Source organism: Neocloeon triangulifer, unplaced genomic scaffold (genome assembly GCF_031216515.1).
Source record: "Neocloeon triangulifer isolate White Clay Creek 2 clone unplaced genomic scaffold, ASM3121651v1 ptg000003l, whole genome shotgun sequence".
NCBI lineage: Eukaryota > Metazoa > Arthropoda > Insecta > Ephemeroptera > Baetidae > Neocloeon > Neocloeon triangulifer.
The window spans coordinates 8,156,198-8,176,953 of record NW_026775546.1 but is presented as its reverse complement, the minus strand read 5'-3'; the positions used below and the strand labels follow the sequence as shown (position 1 = coordinate 8,176,953).

General features: G+C 40.0%; 2 protein-coding genes and 2 long non-coding RNA genes across 19 annotated transcripts in view; 1 reads left to right on the top strand and 3 right to left on the bottom strand.

The window, feature by feature from the left end:
- Positions 1 to 192: 192 nt before the first annotated feature.
- Positions 193 to 10,043, bottom strand: LOC132193267 (liprin-alpha-1). 12 transcript variants are annotated; one of them, XM_059613856.1, is made up of 21 exons: positions 9,506 to 10,043; positions 8,084 to 8,185; positions 7,791 to 8,030; positions 7,353 to 7,457; positions 7,140 to 7,199; positions 6,834 to 7,001; positions 6,549 to 6,668; positions 6,361 to 6,498; positions 5,778 to 5,934; positions 5,480 to 5,714; positions 5,294 to 5,423; positions 5,026 to 5,243; positions 4,517 to 4,736; positions 4,293 to 4,382; positions 3,248 to 3,543; positions 2,797 to 3,051; positions 2,490 to 2,696; positions 1,983 to 2,246; positions 1,739 to 1,895; positions 1,568 to 1,684; positions 193 to 1,396 (listed from the first exon to the last, which is right to left on the bottom strand). In XM_059613856.1, exons 1-21 carry the CDS (start codon positions 9,761 to 9,763, stop codon positions 1,304 to 1,306), a joined length of 3,630 nt encoding a protein of 1,209 aa, XP_059469839.1. In that variant the 5' UTR covers positions 9,764 to 10,043; the 3' UTR covers positions 193 to 1,303. The 12 variants fall into 12 exon arrangements, with proteins under 12 accessions (XP_059469839.1, XP_059469845.1, XP_059469844.1 ...); XM_059613862.1 differs by having other exon boundaries at positions 3,260 to 3,543; XM_059613861.1 differs by having other exon boundaries at positions 3,248 to 3,531.
- A 529-nt stretch (positions 10,044 to 10,572) lies between these two features.
- Positions 10,573 to 12,176, top strand: LOC132193269 (C-signal). The gene is made up of 5 exons (XM_059613869.1): positions 10,573 to 10,772; positions 11,075 to 11,126; positions 11,294 to 11,484; positions 11,545 to 11,697; positions 11,815 to 12,176. The coding sequence occupies exons 1-5, from the start codon at positions 10,647 to 10,649 to the stop codon at positions 12,037 to 12,039; spliced, it is 747 nt and encodes a 248-aa protein (XP_059469852.1). The 5' UTR covers positions 10,573 to 10,646; the 3' UTR covers positions 12,040 to 12,176.
- A 584-nt stretch (positions 12,177 to 12,760) lies between these two features.
- Positions 12,761 to 15,105, bottom strand: LOC132193270 (uncharacterized). Of its 3 annotated transcripts, XR_009441423.1 has the most exons (5): positions 14,858 to 15,105; positions 13,958 to 14,356; positions 13,708 to 13,903; positions 13,068 to 13,641; positions 12,761 to 12,790 (listed from the first exon to the last, which is right to left on the bottom strand). It is a non-coding gene; the product is annotated as an uncharacterized LOC132193270 (long non-coding RNA). The 3 variants fall into 3 exon arrangements; XR_009441422.1 differs by having other exon boundaries at positions 12,761 to 13,641; positions 14,852 to 15,105; XR_009441421.1 differs by having other exon boundaries at positions 12,761 to 13,641.
- Positions 15,106 to 15,643: 538 nt separating this feature from the next.
- Positions 15,644 to 20,756, bottom strand: part of LOC132192584 (uncharacterized) — a 77,383-nt gene continuing 72,270 nt past the window's right edge. The window contains exons 5-11 of one of the 3 annotated variants that reach the window (XR_009441347.1): positions 17,416 to 17,706; positions 17,172 to 17,361; positions 16,887 to 17,110; positions 16,440 to 16,768; positions 16,200 to 16,392; positions 15,890 to 16,148; positions 15,644 to 15,838 (exon numbers count right to left, since the gene is read on the bottom strand). This is a non-coding gene — a long non-coding RNA (uncharacterized LOC132192584). Of the gene's footprint in view, positions 16,149 to 16,199; positions 16,393 to 16,439; positions 16,769 to 16,886; positions 17,111 to 17,171; positions 17,362 to 17,415; positions 17,707 to 20,756 lie in introns of all 3 variants that reach the window. The other 2 variants (XR_009441346.1, XR_009441348.1) reach the window with 2 other exon arrangements.

Here is a 20,756-nt window from a genome sequence, read left to right as displayed (position 1 = left end):
ACGTAAGTACCTTTTCTTAAATGATTTTCAGTGGAAAGTGAACGATGAATGCTGAAGGAATGTCGGTTGGAAAAAATTCCCGGCCAACCGCCCTCCGTCCGAATGCACTCAGAAAATTGAGCTGGTTCCGCAGAGACGGGGGGTGGTCGTTATTTTTCTGTCTCGGTAAAAATTCTAAAGAGAAGCTGCGTGTTTTCTTCAGTTAATCAAGAGAGTATTCTTTTAAGTAACTCGATATTTCTTTAGTTCCGTTAATTGGATATCTTTTGTAGTAGTGTTTAGTTTTGTGTTTTTTCTTCTTCTTCGCCTGCTGAATCTAAAACATTTAGCCCTGTTTCTTCTTTCATTTAGGTATCAACATCGATCAATCAAGATAATTGTTATTCTTCGCGTCGATTTGCTCGTATGGCACACTGAACATGTATAAAATACTTGCTGGCAGTTTCGGTTAAATCTTCCACTCGGATGGTTTTTAGTCCATTCTCCGTCGCAGAGAACCAAACAATATTCAACGCATTTTTCAACAACGAGGGTGCGAAATAATTTAAATGACCAAGGGGAGAGTGACTAGCACCAAAGTTCTCTTTCAGCCCTCGCCACGCCTCTGAGTGATCACAAAATTTCATAAAACCAAATCCAAAATTACTTGAATTCTATCCGAATAATTAAAAGTATGAAAATATAGGATTGAAATTTTTCTACTTGGTCCAAAATGCGTTGTTAAATTTTAAACAAATTAATTAAACAGCTTTCTATGCCAAAGGAGTAAAATTTGTCATCACTAAGAGGAGGAAAGTAAAAAAAATTAATCTACAAAATGACTTTCAAATAACCTTTAAAGACGGGGCGGGACGCGACTGGGTGGTCGGTTCATTCGACAAAATCAAAGCTGCGCACATACCAAACAGTGTATGTACAAAACTGACTTGCGTTTCGCCGGATGAACAAAATCCTCGGAAAACACAGAAGCATGCCGTGTGTGTGCTGCATAATTTTTTAAGAGTCCTACTGTAGTAAATAGCTTCACATTGGGTGGCTGGGGTAACACACCAACAACTCTGAGGTGGGCAGGGGTAGCTGCTGCTGTTCCGGAAGTGTGTGGAATGCCAATCGATTCGAAGCAGGAGAGTTTTCGCGACGTTGGTGGTGAAATCGAAAACAATTCGTTCGTTTGACTACGGTTAGAGGTATTTTCTTTTCTTCTTCTGATTATGCTGCGATTTCATGTTGTGAGTGTGTGTGAGTACGACTTGGTTTTGAGCTAATCTGACGGTGAGGCGTCCAGGTTACGCGGCGCCAGCTGTCAGGACTTAGGTAGCTCCGATTCAGGCAGCACTTGCCGGTCAGTTGCGGCCGCCAACAAGTTGTTGAATTCTATTTCCAGAATCTGTCGCACCTGAAAAAAAAATATATTAGAAATTAGAAACAATTACTAACAAATCCATATTGCAAAAAATGGGATTGAAGTTTTATTAAATTAATTTTAAAATTTGGAATTAATTAATTGTTAATTTAATCAACACCTTTGGATACTTGGTCTTAAAATAGGTAGTGAAATATTATTTACCTGAGTGTTTTGAGTTGGAATTTTCAACGCCAAGGCTAGGCTGTTTGCGTCAAAAGCTTCATCCAGTGCAATCAGAGCACCGTGCACACCTGACTCGACCAGATTATTGGCAAACTCCTAAAGATCCAATGTTAACATTCTGTCAAAATTGATGTGTAATGAATGCAATACCTTAAGGCCCATGCTTGTGACCCACTTGATGACACGCTCATTGGACCAGACCAGCACGTCCGACAGTTCGTTCTCACAAGACTTGCGTCGCTCTTCTAGCTGTCGACGGTCGTAGTTAAGTCGTTTCAGGCATGATATACCAAACTGCAGGCTAGTTCTAAAACGAATAGACATAGATATTTATTAATAATGTAGTGAATGAAATATTTATTTGCTACAAATTAATGATGGAAAAGAAGCAAACCTGTGAAAACTGTCGACCATCTTGAGTTGTCCTCTGAGGTCCTTCTTGTTGAGGTGGTCGAGCATCCGCGCATCGACGAGGCACTCCATGAAGGTGGTTCTGTACTGTGGAAGGCCGAGCGAGGGGAGCCACGCGTTGCCAATCCACTCGTGATTCATGTCACCAAAAGCGAGAGTGGTTCGCGAAGTTTTCGGCGCTGACGGACTAGTCAGAGAAACCATCTCCTGGATGGCCAGTCGCAGCTTCAGCCGATGAAGAGGATTACTGAAAATTTCAATTTAATGTAGATTTGAAAATTGATACTAACAACAATGACTAAGTGGTGGTGCCCCTTTTTAAAACGATTTCCTTTTTTTAAATACACCACATAAAAATCTCTTATTGAAAGAAATGCTTTTTCAATGCTTGAATGTAGACAATATTGGATATATAAACAGCATTAGCAGTAATAATTATCAAACTTAATTTAATATAATGATGAGTTGATGAGGTAAATAGAATTTTTACCTGATTCCTATCTCCCTTTGGATTTCGGTGTCGCTGAGGGCACTCATGATGGCGCCTGACTTGACATTGGCTCGGCATGCAGCAACGTACCACGCAGGCATACCGACCCACAACTCAAGCCATGCGACTATCGTCGGCCCGTTCCACAGGGCGAAGGGAGTGCCTGCTTTCATCGCCTCGGCCAACAATTCATGTCTGGAGAAGTTGCTAAAAAGAGAGCAATCGTTTTAACAGTGCCTCTTAATGTTTGATTAAATACAGGAAAACTATTAAAAATTAATATTTCATTTAAGAGATGTATAATTACTTTTTCTTTTTCCTTCGGTCAAAGTCTCCCTTTTGGCCAAGGCTTTCAGCAAGTGAAAGGGTGTCACTCGAACACATCATTTCGCTGTCCACATAGAGGCCGTGCGACGAAATGCCGTCCACACTGGAAAGCATGGGCGAGTCTTTGCTGTTTGAAGACTGCTTCACCTTGTCCTTCTTGCTGAAGAAGCGGCCGAGTGATGATTTTATGCCTTTTGACTTCTTTTGAGGCGCGTTTTTATGCAGCGAGTCTTGACTAAAAACGTAAATTAGCAAGAATTCAAAAGGCGGAACTTTAATTGCTAATGAAGTGCTTTAATCAAAATATTTTTCAAATAAAAAATGAACATTTTAATTTTGATTAAAACATAGAAATGTTTTATAGGAAATTCAATTTGTAAGTGCGTAAAACTTTTTGAACAGAAGTAAAGTGAAATTGTGTTGAAACAAACCTATTATCTAACCTGCGAAGTTCCTCTGTGCTGTGAGCGAGTGCCTGAGCAACCCGCTCAAGCCTGAGGGACCTTGCAGCGTTGGGCCCGAGCCCCGCGGTGCCGTAATGGCCCCCGGGGGAGCCCCCCATCAAAGAGGAGCCGCCGATAGACGAGAGGCCGGCGAGCGAGTTGGAACTGGCGCCGGCGGGCAACGTCATGGCGCCGGCGCCCATCATGGGTGGCGAACTGTCCTTGAGCGATCGGATGTCCTCCTTGGACAGTTCGGCGCCGGACAACTGTAACTGAGAGCCCCACTTCTTTAGGCATAAGGAAACCGCTCGGCCCGACAGTACGCAAAGCGACAGCGGCAAATTAAAATACAGAAGCACGGGTCACTTGGGAACAAACCAGAGAAAGAGAGAGAGACGGACAGACATTGGTGAAGACAAAATAGACAAAAATTGCTGCCATGAATATATACATAATTTTTACAACCGAAAAAATTAACTTTATAGGTATGAATGACATACATTTAATTACAATACATATAATTGCTTAAATTTCAAGAAAAATATTAACAGTTAAGCCAATATTTAGTGTTTATTTGAATAAATATTTTATTTTGTATTATCGGTATTATCTACAGAAATTTTGGGTGCATCGTGTATCAAACCTATTTTTTAACTTCCATGACAGAGCGACTCACTCTAAATTTTTAAAATATCTGAACAAGCCTGTGTGGGATTTTCTTTTTAAATATAGATGCGTAAAACAGGGAAGCAAATCGGGATACCAAGTTACTGCGTGCGGATTACTTTTGCCGAAATCTACTTTGTGCGGGCGCTTTTTACAACATACAAAACAATAAAATTTAAACCAGCCAGTTTGACGGGCGTTTTTTTTTTCACATCCATGTGACTCCTCGAATTATCTTTTCAACGTCAAACCAACGTAATTATTTTCCTATATTTAAATGGGGGATAAGGGGTGAGAGCAGCACAAATGAAAGAAGCGTGCGGCGATGGCGCGACCGCCACTTTAAACTTTATCCTCCGCGTCTCACCTGACTCGTCGGCAACGATTCTGACAATTGGCCTGGACTGATGGCCGCCGAGTATTGGTGCGAGTGGGCGGGCGACATCGCGGCCGGCGCCTGAAACAGCGTGCCACTCGTAGCCCAGGGGGTAAAGGGCGTGTTTGCTCGAGAAAGGAGGTTTTGGGAGTGAAATGATGAAGTGAAAATTCGCGATTGTCGTTAAACGGAAAGAAAGCAAACAGGTCACTTACGGTGTGGTACTTGTGCAGGTAGTCACGTTGGGGCGAGTGGTGCGAACGCGGCGTCGAGCGGCCTGACTGTGGTGGTGACTGGGATGGCCGCTCGAAACTGCGCCCTCTGGTCAGCAGATTCATGTGCTCCAGGCTGCCGACGCGGGACTCGAGCTCCTCAGCTCGCGCCTCTGTACTCTGTTTCTCCTCTTGAATCAATCTGTTGAACATAAGTTCAAACCTGATTTCATAACTTAGATCGGAATGAAGCCAGAAAAATGAAAAATGCATTTTATTGTTTAAAAAAAAATCAAATGATTGAACAGAATGAACTGCAAAGCTACATGATTGAATACACATAATTTAATCAAACATTTTTAAATAAAAATGAAAAAATTATAAATAATTGAAGTAGAATCTCACTTTATTTTGAATTGTATTACAATTCTTTTCAATACTAATAGGAACAAGCACAAACTAAAAATAATATTCTTTTCAACTGTGTAAAAAAACTGCTTATCTATTATTACCTTATTTCATTGTTGATGGCATCAAGCTGCTCCTGCAACATCATGGCAAGAGTCTGAGCATCTGTGTGTCCAGATGGTGAGAGCATATCAGCAGCCGAGAATAAACTCTCAGAGTCGTCAGCCTCAGCGTCGCTCACATCAAACGCCTGCTGCACGTTTGCCAGAACGTGCGCCTGCTGAAGTTTCTCCCACTCCTGCTCAGCCAGAGTGCGGACCTGCTTTAGTTGCAAAATAAATTTTCCCTCCAATCCTTGAACTAAAAACTTACTTTGCCAGGGTCGTCGTCCAGGGCGGAGAGACGGCCCTTTTGTGCTCTTCGCGGAAGTGAGTGTGCGTCAAAACTAGAATGGCTTGAGCTGCGGACAAAGTTAGGCTCTCCCGTTGAGGGTGATAAACTCCTGAATCAAAAACAAACATCAAACTTTAAGTCTATTATTAAGTTTGAATTGGGTACCTAGTGAGGGCGTCAGTCTGCTGGATGTTGAAGGCTATCTCCTGTTGGATGATTTGGCGCTTGGCGTTCTCACACTCAAGCCGCGTTTTGCCCAGCTCCTTCATGATATCGCCCTTTTCACACTGAGTGTCCTCAAGGAACTTTCGAGTCTGCTCCAATTCCTGTGCTAGCGCGTTCTTCTCCTCTAAGGCATGCATTCGCTCTTGAAGATGCACCTGCAGTCTCTCATTGCTCTCTGATAAATGAATTTCAAATAAAAATAATTTCCATTTAATACTTAGTATTGAGAGTAAATTACCAGAGAGAAGTTTATCGACTGTGGCTGAGAGGCGCGCATTGTGCTCCTCATTCATCTTGAGTCGCTGGCTTTGTCGGATCAGCTCTGCATTCTTTTCCTCCAGCTGATTCTCCAGCCTCAATATTCGGTCCTCCGCTGATCCATGTCTTTCTTGGGCCTAAATGGTTTTTTAAGAATTAGTACAAAGAGATCCCAGAGTAGCCTAATAAGCAACCAGCACTTGGATGATTTTGAGTTGGCCGAATTTTTCAATTTTACGAACATGCCATGCACCAAGAACTGCGTCTTTGTTATAAGCAGACGCGTTTCAATGTTGAAGTACATTTTTGAATTGCATAATTTGGTTGACCAACTCAACTAATTTCCACAACACAGATAACAGTTCTTGGACGCAGATCATGCACACTGACTGACGCGTGAGAATTTGAAAAAAATTCATCCATTTGCCATGTTTGTATGATGTGTGAATTGTGTGAGTGAAAGATGAAAAAAATTATTTGAATGTGCGAAAGTTGGCAATAAGGAGACTAATGGAATCGTTTCTTTTTCCCAGGCAGGCGGTGCAGCACAATTTTAGGCCTACCTGAGCCCTTACCTGGGTAAGGGCTTCCATGCGCTGCTTCAACTCCTCTTCCATTTCTGGCAGCTTGGCGAACTGAGCCAGTTTCTGTTCAGAAAGTTCCAGTTTCTCTTGGATTGCCAGGCACTTCTCATCTTGCAACTGTTGAAATTAATTTCAGCTTAAAATTCAAAAGCAAGTCAAAAGTATACCTTCAGCTGCGCTTCTTTGTGCTTCAGCTCCTGTTCAAGCTTACTATTCAGGTCGTGCAGAGACGTAGATTCGCGCTGCGCGTGCAAGTATCTCTTTTCTAAAGTCGCAATTCTCTCCTCCTAAATTAAATTACTTGATTAGTTCAATAAACTATAATATCAATATTATATTCAATTTTTTTTTATCTTTTTCATCTATATGTGAATTGAAAATTTCAGCAAATCTCTTTTATTTTCATGAAATAATGCCTTGAGTCTAGAATAATTTTAACTAAAAATCAGTACCTGGTCCTCTTTCTGCGCCACATTTTCCATCAGATCCTGCTGCAGTTTGGCGCTAGTGTCCTGCAGCTTGATGACCTCCTTCTGCGCTTTTGACAGGTTCTCTTCAAGTTCAGCTACTCGCGAAGTCAGCTCGGCTACCCTTCGCTGAGCGGCAGTCAGTTCCGCACTCTAGTAAAACGCATAAAATGACGATAAGAACATGGATTTTGCACAAGTTTCACAAGTAAGCCGTGCAATTGTACATTTTTCAGAAGGAAAAAATATTTTGTTGGTGTGGACTGAGGTGAGAGAGAAGATGACCCTCACCTGGTCGCCAGCTAGGCGGTCAACTACAGCGTCGCTATCAGAGCCATTAGGCAGATGCTGCTTTGGACAAACAACCAAAAACAAAATCAAAACAGACGACACATTCAAAATTAAAATAAAAACAGAACAAACAGAGCAGTAGTAAGATGAAAAAATTTCCATGCTTTTTTTAATTTGTTTTACCGACATGTATAACTAGAATCTACAACTCACTTTGGCAGCTACGGTTGCATTCAACTGCTGCTGCTGATTCTGCTCCTTTGTCGGCTCATGACCGTTTTCCAGTCTCGGCAACTCATTTGTCTTGTACTGCTGCAGCTGCAAATTTAAAAATAGGTTTTAATTTTAATTTAACGAAAAATATTAATGGAGAATGCAAATTACAGAAAAATCAAAATTTAATAATTTAGATCTGCACAATGATTCAAACTTTTTTTAGATCTAAATTATTTTTATGAATAAAATTCATACATTTATTAACTTTTCAAGTAAACCATAGCAGAGGCTATCATTTCATTGGTTTAATTTGAAATCTATTGAATCAAATTTTATCGAAAAATCATTTAAAACACTACAAAGATCATGATTTCAGTTGTACAATTTTTCTATTTTTTTTTTCACCCCTTCTACTTGTGTATAATTATTTTGTACCTCGTCTTTGGTTGCGTTGAGCTCCTCTTCAAGGGTAGACACCCTTTCGAGGGCGACCCTGAGACGCTCTCGGACCTTTTCATCAAGGGCCTTGTGGTGCTCGAAGAGCGACTTGAGCGCCTTCAGCACCTCAACCTCGCTGGAAACGCCTGACTGGGAGGCGGCCTGTCTTTTGACCACTGTCATTCGTAACGACCTCTCATGGCGAGACACTAGACACTCCAAATGCTCTAACAGGAGCTGCAAATATTTGTAAAAATTGAGAAAAAAATTAAGAGACTTTGGGTCTTTACTCTTGTGTTGTTGCGCTCAGCCTTGAGCTCTGATATTTCCTCCTCTTTTTCTAGGAGTCGCTCTCTTGACTGGTTCAGTTCTTTGGTCAGCGTTGCAAATTCCTGAAATTTTTATCACGAATAAAAGGAAAGGAAAACAATTATTTGGGCAAAGATGGGAATGGGTGGGGATTTGTCATTTTAAATCACATTAATTGACTTACTTAATATTCTTCTTCTCAGCCAGATCTCATTATAGTTAAATTAAAAAAGTATTCAATTTCAGCCAGTCAAATTAAAGTTTTCACTTCTTTTAATATTTTAATTATTAGAAATCTAACAATTCAGAAGTTAACAAATTGAAGTTTTTGCTTTTGGTTTTCTAAAAAAAATTAAGCAGTCTCTTTATAATTCTCAAGTGGCTATTATCACAAAACAGGACACTGTTTATTTTTTATTGATTGAAAAATATATGCTTCAAGTCCCTGCTTTGAGCGTTTATGAGCACCCGTGTCTCTCTCCCATATCAGCCAGCCGAGTCGCCAGACAAACCAACAATGGGCTCGCCTGTTGAGCCTGCAAATTATAGTCTCGGCTAAAAATGTCTCGTCTTGCAATTGAGCTATCTGGAGGCGGTTCGCCAAGTGCTCGTAAAGTCGATTGATTGCAAATTTTATACACCGGCGGCGCCTTGACGTTTCGCAGAAGCAGGACTACTATCTCGATTGTTTCCATTTTGGGAATCAGCCGCCGCCGGCGGCGCACATCCTGCCTCACAATTAGCATTTCAATTTCGCACCAGCCGGATCCAGTTATAAACACTATTAACCAAAAATATGAGTTTTGCTGAAATAAAGATACAATGAATGAGAAGTTTTAGCTGAAGACTTTTATACTCCCAATCTATCAAGAAAGAAGGTCGCTTTAGTGATAATGGAACTTCAAGTGTCATAAATTTTACATATTGGGGAGTTCTCACGACGGCTCCGTTATCATCGTCTATTGTTTTAAAAGAATGGCAACTAAGGCAAAATTATCAAATTTCGCCATTTTTCCTTTAAATGCTGGTGCGAAAGTAAGAGGGAATTTCTATATTAAAATATCTATCAACTAAATTCAGTTTTCAATAATATTCAAATCTATTTTATAGAAATTTTTAATTAAAAAGTTAAGCTGCTGAGTTTTTACAATTTTCTTTGATAAATGCAAATAAATGATTTAGAAAACTGCATTATCTCCGATGGATTTAGAAGAATTCTGGTTCAATGTCCAAAGTGAAAATCAGGCTTTTGAGGTAAAAATGTATAAGGAGATTCAGGTGGACAGGGGTAGGCCAGAGGGGTCCGAACGGGCCCGGGGGCGCGCCTTCCAAGGGCGGAAAATGGCGCCGGCCGGGCGATCGATAGCGGGGCAGTAGGCGGGGGCGGCCAGGGGGCGGCCTACCTGCGGCAGGTTGGCCGCGATTTGCCTCTGCAGGGAGTCGCGCTCCTTCTCGGTCTCCTGCAGTTTGGTCTCGTGGTCGGCAAGCCGCTCCTGCGTCTCGCGCAGACTGTCCATCAGCTTGTCGCGCTCATCGAGCATTGACACCATCAGCTGCTCGAAGTTAGGGTCGTCGGCGGCGCCGCCAAACTGGCCGCCACCCCGCTGGCTGATCGTGTCCTCCGAGATGGTCGGCATCACGTCACACATCATATTCCACATGGCGCTGGAAGTCCGTCCGAGCCTCGGACGCCTTCCGCAAACTCAGTCACTCGAGTCCCGAACGGGCGGTCGGTCCTGCTTCACTGGCCTAGGCACGCTCAACTTCGGCGCCGCGGCGCCGCACTCGCCACGCCCAACATCTCAGCTCGCCGCCGAGCGCTCCAGCGTCCGCGGGCCCAACGTTCTCGGCCTAAATCGTCCCGTCCAGCGATCTCTAAGACTCCGACCGCCAGATCCAGGCCCCAGCGGCCATACTGCGCGACCCGTGACGTCACTCGTACCTCGGTTACATGACCCGCTACACCAGCGCTGCGGCAGTCGATGGACAACTACTGAGTGAGACTCCCTTTGGCGACAACCGATTCAATGGATTGGGCAGTGAATTTTGACTTTTTTCAAACAGATTGATGGTTGGAGGCTTTCATTAAATTAAATAAAATTTTATCATTTTAAGTTTTGAATATCGTCAATGTATTTACTCCAGTCCAGTGGGTTGAAGAATTTTTGTTACATTTCATTTTACAACTTTAAGAACTCCTTTGAGAAATCCTTTTTAGTCCCCGCCCCTAACGTCACAATTTGCCAAAATTAAAAAAATTGATTCAAAATTCCCTTTCTCCGCCCATGAAAGCTGTGCAATTTTTGGCTCATTTTGGACTCCAAACCCGCAAACCTTCATTCCATCATTTTGATAAATAATATTAAAATCAAGAATAAAAAAAGAATAGAAATAAAATCCCAAAAGAGTACAATTAAAAAAATTAATCGCTGCTCCTTTCCGTACACCTTCTCTTGTTTATATTATTCAGCTCGACTGCCTCGACCTTGTTGGCCTCGACTCGCGGCTCTGTTCGACCTCAAAATTGTCAGTCAGTCCTCAACAATGAAGACTGTTCTCATAACAGGGTGCAACCGAGGGCTGGGCCTTGAATTTGTGAGACAGCTCGTCGGCTTGAAAAATCCTCCATCTAAAATTATAGCCACTTGTAGAAGCATTGACAAAGCGCAGGTAAATTAATTACATTATTTAATGAATTAAAATGTTATGTAATCTAATAATCATAGTAAATTTGTGAATTTAAGAAAAGCTGATTAAACATGATAAATTCATACATATCTTTAAAAAAATATAATTAGCTACATTAGCTACATAGTTTATGTATGTATGTATTTAAAGGCACATTAAAGAAATAATTATATTAATTATATGGAAAATATTTTATAATTTAAAATAATCTTTAAAAGAAGAATACAGAGATTCATTGTCTCTCAATATAGCGTGAATAGCAACTAATTAAAAAAAATTTCCAGGAGCTGAATGCACTGAAGAGTCAGAATCAAAACATTCACATCCTAGAATTAGGTAAAAGAGCGAAAAAAAAATATAAAGTGAAAATTTATAAATATTAAAAGTACAAACATGTTTCAATTTTTTAATTTATAACTTTCTTTCATTACATATTAATATTTGTTTTAAATTATCCTCAATTTTCTTTATTATGTTTCTAAAAATATCTATTTTTTTTTTAGATGTTACCAATTTTGACAAATACAACGAAATATCGGAGCAGGCAAAAGACATCGTTGGTGATGATGGGCTCAACGTTTTGATCAATAACGCAGGGGTCACTACCAAGTTCACACGTCTCAACATGGTGAAGCAAGAACAAATCATCGAGAACCTCATCATCAACGCAGTTGCCCCCATCATGTTTACGAAGGCAAATTAGACTTATTTATTAGAAAATATTTAAAATAAAATGAAAATTTCCCATTCTCAGGCTTTATTGCCTCTTTTGAAAACTGCCGCAGCTAACAACGCTTCGGCCCCTCTCGGTTCCAGCAGAGCTGTCATCATGAACATGAGTTCGATTCTTGGTTCCATTGAAATGAACAAAAAGGAAGGTGGCTTCTACCCTTACAGAACCAGCAAGGTGAGATGTACATTTTTTTTTAAATTTTCCAAAATTTATCTGTGGATTAAATAATATTAAACCAAAATATTTATCTAATTAATTCCAAGAAGGGTAATGTTTTTATTTTCTATTTAGTCCGCTCTGAACGCTGCTACAAAATCGATGAGCATCGACCTGAAGTCCGACGGGATCCTTACCATCAGCATGCACCCTGGTTGGGTTCAGACAGACATGGGAGGGAAGCAAGCCCCTTTGAAACCCGAGCAGAGCATCAAGGGCATGCTAGGAGTTTTAGCAGACTTGAAAGTGGAGCAAAACGGCTTGTTCCTCCAGTTTGATGGAAAGAAACTGCCTTGGTAGTTTGAAGTGAATTTAATTGCAAGGCTGATTGTATTTCTATTTTATTATAAGCATTTGAATAGACAGAAAATTTTAATTGTTCATGTTTTTTTTATGTTACAAAATAAAATAATCAATTTTCAGTCTCTGTCAATGGATGTGTGTGTTTTATTTAATATTTCAAAATCCCATCACCTGAATTGAATCTAGCACCTAGCACTTTTTAATGGTAAATTTATCATTTTGCCAGAAAAAAAACATTTGTTATAGATTTTGAGCCGCTATCTTGTCTAATTTAAATTCCATGACATGTTTATTAATAAGGAAAAAAAATCTTTTAAGGACGCAGAACGCATATTTTTGTCTATGCTCAGGTCAACGCAGGATGAAAGAGGTTGATAATAAAAGAGAATCTTCGAGAACAAAAGAAAATTGATTATTTTCAGCAAAATTATTGTGATGCATGAAAATAAAATTAATTTAATACTAAAATAATCTTTACCTAATAAAATTATTTCCTCGATTGAAGTTAGTGCAAACGAAGTTTGCTGAGCGAACATTAAATTTTCGCGCTAACTCTGTTTCGTTCTCTTTTAGCGTCCACAGTTGACCTAGAAATCTTTTAATATACTTAATTTATTTTGGCTGTTTCATGTTGGCGCTTTTGAATGTAATTGTAAAAATAGTTTGAAGGGGTTAAGCGTCGCCCTTCAGAACGACGTGGAAAATAAAACCAGTTGAGTTGTTTTTAGGTTTTTGTATCAGGCCCAAACTGAAATTAAAATACACAAAATAAATATCACATTGTAAATACAATTATAATAAATTTGTTGCGTTGTACGATTAACACTGTTGGAGAGAATTTGTTGTAAGAAATGCATGAGTGATTGTTTGTGAATTGATTGGGGAAAAGTACACGGTGGTGAGAAGAAAATGTGCTTATTTGGGGGAGAGATTTTTCACTGAGAACTGTAGAGTTATTGTTCGCAGAATGTTTCCGACAGGGGCGCTTGTTGGTGAATGTTATTATGGGATCAAAAGACAATTACCCCATGGTGGGTTCGGGGATGAAGAGAGATCCGCAGCGGGGACCGTGGCTGTTGTTAGATCGGAGAAGACGAGAAGAGCACTGCCCATGATGTGGGGTTGTTCGTTTCAGGTGGCAGTTGGAGAACCGCGCGCCACCTGGCGGCGGCTGCTACAAGGGCTTTCCCCAGACACTGGAGGTGTCAAAGTGGGGGCTGAAGTTGACCTGTGATGGTGATGAGTTTGAAGGTCAGTGGTTGGTTCGGTCGTTGGCAGCTTGCATGACGAGGAGTCGTCACAGCGAGTTATTGCTGTTGGCGAACAAGGTGTCCTTGGGCATCTATGAGGCAGAAGGGACAATCCTTGCGGCGTGAGAGAGCCAGCGGTGCAAGATTTCCAAGTCTGGAACTTTTGGATGTAAGTGGTGAGGCGCAGCGAGTCGGCCTGTGGTCACTGGGCAAGTCAGTCTTGCGGAGTTGAGGAGAGAGGTTGTTGTCTTCAGGTCGCACTGAGTTGCTGGACCTGAAGGGGGGCGAAATGGCTGCGCTGGGCACAGCGCAGTGGAGCTACCTTAGCGTGAAACCACCAGATCATAATCTAGAGATCGAAATTAAACAAATTAAAGTCAAAATAAAGGTTTCTGAATGAAAAAGTTGACAGTACCTGTTCACACATCATGCACTCTTCTGTGAAAATTTCCAAGAGAGGCACCGCATTTCTGTCGTTCCTCTAAAACATCTCTCTAACCATTGAGAGCAAATTCCACATGCCCTCAGGCTCTCTGCCTCTCAAGGGTCTCAACAAACTGCTCCACTCGGCTGCTGCTGGCGGAGCATTCGTACTAAAGTAGCTGACATCGCTACAAGAATATACATGATTAAATATGCAATATGGAATAATTAATTAAATCTACCTGAATACAATGGGTGTTGGCACACAGAACGTACTGAGACGTTGTCATGCAGGATTTTGTCCTCGAGGTACCAAGAGCTCTCATCGTTGGTGGAAGTGACTGCTGCAGTGGCAAAATGTTGATGGGCGAAGGGTGCGGCAAGAGCGCACCCTGAGCCACTTTACGGACTAGCATCCACATCGTCATCAGAGGACTTGCTGCATCCGACATTCAGCTCAAGCGCCGCTCGCCAACCATCTTCCTCCGAAAGTGCTGAGAACCGCTAGGCAGCCGTCCATCAGCCGAGCGTCCCTGCTGCTGTCCACCTAACCAGCCCAGCCGTCCAGCTAGCTTGCCTTCTCTCTCTGTGACTATCAAGCCAAAGGTTCACTTCATCGAGGCATCGTCGATCTGCAGCATCTGCAACCCAGGAGTGCATCAGTAACACTAGCCACAAGACTGTGTGAAAATTCCATGTTCCAAAAAATTAAACTAATTTAATTTCCATGTAAAATTTAGTTGTTAATATTTTATGCAATAAATTTCTTCTCTGTCAGGAGAACACATCAAAATTTTTTATATAACGCTTTTTTACATTAAAATTAATTAGCCATAATCATGTGCATAAACCTTTGGAAAAATTGAAAGAAATTTAAACTATATGTCAGTAAAATTTTCTGGAAAACCCTTAGCTGCATGCAGGAATAGAACTTCTGGATGATGAGCGGCTTATTTATTATTTCAAATAAATAATTAAATTTTTAACAATACCAATTTATGTGTATTACAAAAAAAAATAATTAAACTTTATATTTGGACTACTCTTTCTTACACTTTCATTGACGAAGAAAACGAGAAAAAAGTCAATAGAAACGTACATAATTATAATTATTTATCTAACTAAGTGTTTCTCACACTCACTCGTGGGCTCTGTCTGCAGGGTCCAAGTCCAAATTAGTAAGCATAGCTAGACAACCTTCCCTGACAAACTCTGTAGGTGGTGCAGTAAAAATCTAAGTTATCCAGCCAGCTAACGCATTTTTGTCTGGACATGGGAGCGCTCTTCTAAAAGCAATATTTCGAAAAACGCATTCGAAATCACAACAATAAATAAAAACAAAACAAACAAAATGTAGAGCTTGTTCTTTAGAGCAGACAGCAGAGTCATCTGGTGGCCCTGGTGGCAGCGCTATAATCGTGACGTCAAGAGGTGGCGCATGCGCCGTGTGGCAAACAGTCCGTCCTTCTGCTGGCGCCAAAACGTTTTAAGAGGGGTCCAGTGCAGAATTTTGCCAATTGGACGATAATTTTCCAAGTTTTTTAAGGTAAATTTCATTGATTTTTCATGGCTACCACAGTTTTTCACACAAATATCTATCCTTTACAAAGATTTTCGGCTAAATTTACATAATTCATGCGCATTTCAATGAATTCGTTATGTATAGTCGACAAGAATTTTGTAATATGCTGCTGGCTGTTGTTAAAATTCAAAAATTTGAACTTATTTCATATTTGAATGCAAAATTTTGATCACATAATTAATATTGCAGGAACACCCTGCTGAACCAAGAAGAGTTGTCGCATAACCAGTGCCCAAGAATTTTTTCAAACCATCTTCAGCAGCAAGCAACAGGATCTCAGGTCAGTTTGTTTTTATTGTATATGGGATTATTTTAATTGAAGGAAAACACATAATAAAGGCTTACTTATTTGTCATTCATTTTTAAAATTCAAATTGGTAGCAATATGGGTAGCAAATTGAGTCTTCGTCAGTCGGTATAATTAACTTCACGCCTCATGGGCCTTAGGAAACCGGTCTTTTTCATTCTCTTGCAGTTGGCAAAGATATTCGCATGTGCCGCGTCAGCATCTTCGGCTCCAGTTTGAGGGTGCATGAGAAAGCTTTTGGATCATAATAGTTAGACATTTCGTATTCGTCTCCGGATTTTTCACCGCTGTTGCTTCATTCCCTCATGTCTTGGGCAGGCTGCGGCTCGCCAACTGCCTCTGCTGGAGGGTTTTCTCCTTTTCTAGTCGATGGCTGAGATTTTGCAGGCAGGAGTGGAAACAGTAGTTGTTGCGGCTGCTGATGTTGAGGCCTAATTAGTGGATGTTTTGGTGCTACTGCTGGAACCAATACTGCTGCTCTTTTCAGGTGTTCAGTTCAAGCTGAAGAGTCACTGTCACTCCAATCTGAGATCTTCGGAACTCCCTAAACAATTTTTTCTTCAGAAATTTCGTCTCAATTTATTTGTGTTCATACATGTCTGTTGCTACTGCGTGATTTGCTACCTTCGTCCGACTCATTGGGATTAAGCATCATGTCGTTCTCGCAGAAACCCTCACTACTGACCCTACTTCTGTTTCCCTCCTGCAAAGCAGCTGCGAAGGAATGCCTACTACATGTCGCAGAGGAAATGTGTGTCAAGTTCAGGCCGTCAGCTTGCGTTGCAAATCTGAAAGAAACAATTTTAACCACAATTGTATTAAAATTTGTATTTACCTCGTGCCAGGATTCTCCAAAGCACCCTTCCTTTTCCTCACCGACACTGCGTGATGGTGGGGATTGTGTTGTGAGGTGCAGTTCAGGACGCTACTAGATGAGATAATTTGGTGAACATCTGCATGTCAGAAACAGGTGAAGGGACAGTGGTAAAGTTGACTGCCTTGAGAATATGTAGCTCCAGGTATGGGATATTCATCCCAGTGCAAGTAGCAAGCTTCCATGGCAGGTTTGAACCCACTGTGAGTTTCCATCTCAGTCTTCAGGGTGTTGCTCTTTGCCCCACTAGACTGAAGGCGCATTGGAGTCGAGTTCCTGCTTTTGGCAACCTGGTGGGAGATTTTCCGAATGATTTTACGTTATTTTAAGATAATTTTAACAAATTTTAATAATAGATTCTCAAATTAATTGGTTAAAAAAAGTTCTTCCATTTTAAAAATTATTTACCTTTTATCAACTATTTTGATGTGCCGTTGCTTAAATTGATTTTCGTAGTCACGCTCCTCAGGTGACAATCCTGGATTCAGGGCGGCACAAGACAACAATTTTGTCGCAAAGCGATGAACAGGCATGCTGTGGACCATGGCTATTGCTGTTCACATGTGCTTGCCTCCGTGACTTGAACTGCCATTTTGCAGAGCTACCGTAGTGTTAAACCACCAGATCATAATCTAGAGATGCAAGTTAAAAAGTCAAAATAAAGATTTCTGGTAGAACAATTTGACCGCGTACCTGTTCACACATCATGCACTCTTCTGTGACAATTTCCAAGAGAGGCACCGCATTTCTGTCGTTTTCCTCTTAAACATCTCTCTAACTATTGAGAGCAAATTCCACATGCCCTCAGGCTCTCTGCCTCTCAAGGGCCTCAACAAACTGCTCCACTCGGCTGCTGCTGGCGGCGCATTTGTAGTTGACATCACTGCAAGAATATATACATTAAATTTGCACGATGGGAAAATTAAAAAAAATCTACCTGAACACAATTGGTGCTGGCAAATGGAACTTAATGAGCAGGGTTTTGTCGTCGAGGTACCATGAGGTCTGGCCGTTGGCGGAAGCGCCTGCAGTGGGGTCGGGCGCGTCTTGCACCTTGTGTTGATGGGCGAACGGTGCGCCAAGAGCAGCATGTTGAGAAGCCGTTGCGCAATCGGCAGAATTTGCTGTGGCAGCTCTCGCTGATTAGGTTCTTTGCAAATTCCTGCAGCTGCTCCCTCTTGCTCCGGCGCCCGTAGACACTTGACGACGGTGGTAGTCTGTGGCGTATCTGAAACAACAGTATATTCAACATTATTCACATTTCGGGACTCGCACATTGATAATAATAAAATTTCGTTCAATCAGATTTAGGCTACACTCATAGTTAGGGTCTCCAAGTTTAAATATAACACAACTTAGAGTCTGAAAAATTCACCACCATAAATGGCTCATAGTAGTAAAAACTTTGGCGGCGACGCCCAAACAATTTATATTTTGTGCTAATTAAGAAAAGTTGGGTAATTGACCCGAAATTTAAAAAATAATATATAATTATAAGTCAACTAGTTAAGTATTTATTGTTAGTATTTGGAAACGCCTAAAAATAATTTGTATTAGTTCATAGTTGATAACATTAGCTATAATTTTTTTAAGGTCAGGCCAAGAAAAAGTCTTTTCCGACTGTGCTCTTTTTTGGGCAATTGAGTAATAATATGCACCGCCCAATTTTATCTCTTTATTTATTTTGGGTTCAAAGTTATTGAAAAATCAAGCGACACTTAGCTGGCATTTTTTTTGTCGCATAACAGATGACGCTGAAAAGCTGATTGAAAGGAAAAGATAAAAATCTGAAAAGGAGCTTAAAATACGGTTGGCCGGGTTTGAGATATTCAGATTTTTTTTGAACTTCTGATTTTGAAAAATAAAAAAATAGTATTATGAATTCGATTGGAAAAGAAGTATTTTAAATTAGGCAAAACGTGCATCACTCAAGATGAGCAAGGTGCCTACTTGCAACTCTTGCAGGCGTTTTATTTCCCTTCTATGCTCAAAGCATTATAAGCAGAAAATATACAAATTTATTAAATCATCATACAAGCAAATAAGTTAGAATTCTAAATTTATCTCTTGTACAACTCATTCATTGCGACAGCCTATCAGCAGCCGTCGCGCAATGGCATCTTCCTGCGCACCTCTAGGCGGTAGAATCGCCAGATAAAATAAGAATATTCAGTCTCATCGCCCTTAAAAATAAAAATTATTTGTTTTCTGATTGCTGTGCTCCTAACTCCAACTTGGACATTTTTTTATCACTGTTTCTTTTAGAGATAAAATGTAAAATTTATATTTTTACGCCAGAAATAATTCGCTCAAAAATTGGTCAGACATACAAAAAAACCTGTGCCTTAAGAGGCAGGTAAATTTTTCATTGTCATCCTTTTTGGAAGAATGTTAGGAAAAGAACTCTTTCTTTGCTTGGTTTTTCAATTTATTTTTTATTTTTGGTGGCTCTTCAGATAAAACTTTCCTTCATTCATTGAACGAAAAAGTATTTTTTTTTTCAAGCTGGCGCATAGTAGAGCCCTGATCTGATGCACAGAATTTTCCTTTTTCCCAGCTTTTGTTTGCACAGAATTTCCAGCAATTGATAATTTCTTCAAAATTAATGCTCACTTTTTGACTGGATTTTGCGAATTCCCTCCCTTTAATAGTTTGTTGATTCAAATGAAAAGAGTGTCAAACAATTTGAAACAGACTGGCGAGAATTGCGACCGTCTCTGCAGACTCCGATTCCCCTTGAGATACCACCTCTGAAATTATTCAAACTCATACTGCTGTCGCTTTTTTCCCTTTTTTGCCCTTGATAAACTTGGGAATTGTTATTCCCAACATTTTTCTCTACTTGTTTCTCTACCTGTTATTTCCGCAACGATTCTTAAAATTTCAGGCGAAACATTTGGTTTTTTTAACCTGTGATCATATCTCTTGATTTGAATTATTTTTAGGTGAAAATTTAAGCACGTCGTCATACTTGCTATCAAAAACTGTGAGGCCCCCCCCCCCCCCCTATCATTATTATTGGAGTGGAATTTTTCTTTTCAAGCAAATTGCTCTACTCTTTATGTCTCTGGCAAAGCTTCCGAGGTCAATTTTGAATTGCTCAAAGTTGGCTATGTATTTTTCATTGGCGTTACGAAGTTCAGTTTTAAGCACATTAAAAACAACGGAATTCTTTCTTGGGTTCTTGAGTCAAATTCAAAGCACAAACCACACAGCACTTCAAGTTTGTCCATAAATTCCTTTTTGTCATAGCTATTTTTTTCCCTAAAATTGAACCAAGTTTTCACAAAATTTTAATTGGACTTTGCCAATTTTTCATAGACAAATTTCCAGATAATGACCATTTTGCTAAATGTTCACTCTATAAATTAAAAATCTAAAGTTTCTAACTAAAGTTTAAAATTCTTGATCATGTCATAATAATAGTGGAACGTAATATAGAGTGGTTAAGGATTTTAATGAACAAATTGAAATTTGATCGACACTTATTTATGTCAACAGGCACTCGTGAGTGGCTTTCCCTTGAGTGGCAGACCATAAGTAGCCCGTATCCAGAAGCCCAGGCAAGACAGCCGTGTGTTGTGTAGGAAGTTTTCCAGTAAGAGAGGTATTTAGTACAATACACTATTTTTTCAATTGGTTCGCTTAAATTATTGCTTTTATAATATTGGAGTTTTTCACCCTTTGAATGATGGCTAGTTTTGAATTTATTAAATAATTTTACCAACTATTTTTATCCCACCGCGGGGGAAATTATATTTTTAATGTAGCGCATTGTACGATGTGGCAATTCCGCTACGAGTTCTTTTTTATTGAAAACAAGGAGCACCGTCATTATTTACATCAATTTCATTGTCAAAATCATAATGACATTCAATTACTTATGATGTTAAAATTCTCAAGCTCTTAAAAGAAACCTGAATTTTATACGGAAATAGGTGCACGCACATTTGACAGAGGAGGACCAACAGATTCATCATTTTTCTCACATTTATTTTCAGTGAATAATAAATAATTTGATCAAGATGAAATTTAAAAAATAAAATGTGATTCAGATGATTGTCATATTTAAAAAAAAAAAAATTAATTATTTTTAATGAATTGATATGTCGTCGCCGTCTTTTTAGATATTGAATTAGGAAAACAAATTAGTTATATAATACAATTAATTTAAAAAATTTAACGTTAACGCATGGAGCCTGTAAAATAACACCGCATCAAAGTTAATTATTCTTCATTCAGCCAGTACCTCTTACGCCTCTCTCAGTTTCGTTTTGT

Excerpts from the sequence above, each read along its gene's own strand:
- LOC132193267 (XM_059613856.1), bottom strand. The coding sequence starts at position 9,763 with ATGTGGAATATGATGTGTGACGTGATGCCGACCATCTCGGAGGACACG. Across the intron at positions 2,247-2,489 it reads CAAAGGGAGATAGGAATCAG|TAATCCTCTTCATCGGCTGA; the intron begins GTAAAAATTCTA and ends TGAAATTTTCAG. Across the intron at positions 1,397-1,567 it reads TTCCAACTCAAAACACTCAG|GTGCGACAGATTCTGGAAAT; the intron begins GTAAATAATATT and ends TTTTTTTTTCAG.
- LOC132193269 (XM_059613869.1), top strand. The coding sequence starts at position 10,647 with ATGAAGACTGTTCTCATAACAGGGTGCAACCGAGGGCTGGGCCTTGAA. Across the intron at positions 11,127-11,293 it reads CATTCACATCCTAGAATTAG|ATGTTACCAATTTTGACAAA; the intron begins GTAAAAGAGCGA and ends TTTTTTTTTTAG. Across the intron at positions 11,485-11,544 it reads CCCCCATCATGTTTACGAAG|GCTTTATTGCCTCTTTTGAA; the intron begins GCAAATTAGACT and ends TCCCATTCTCAG.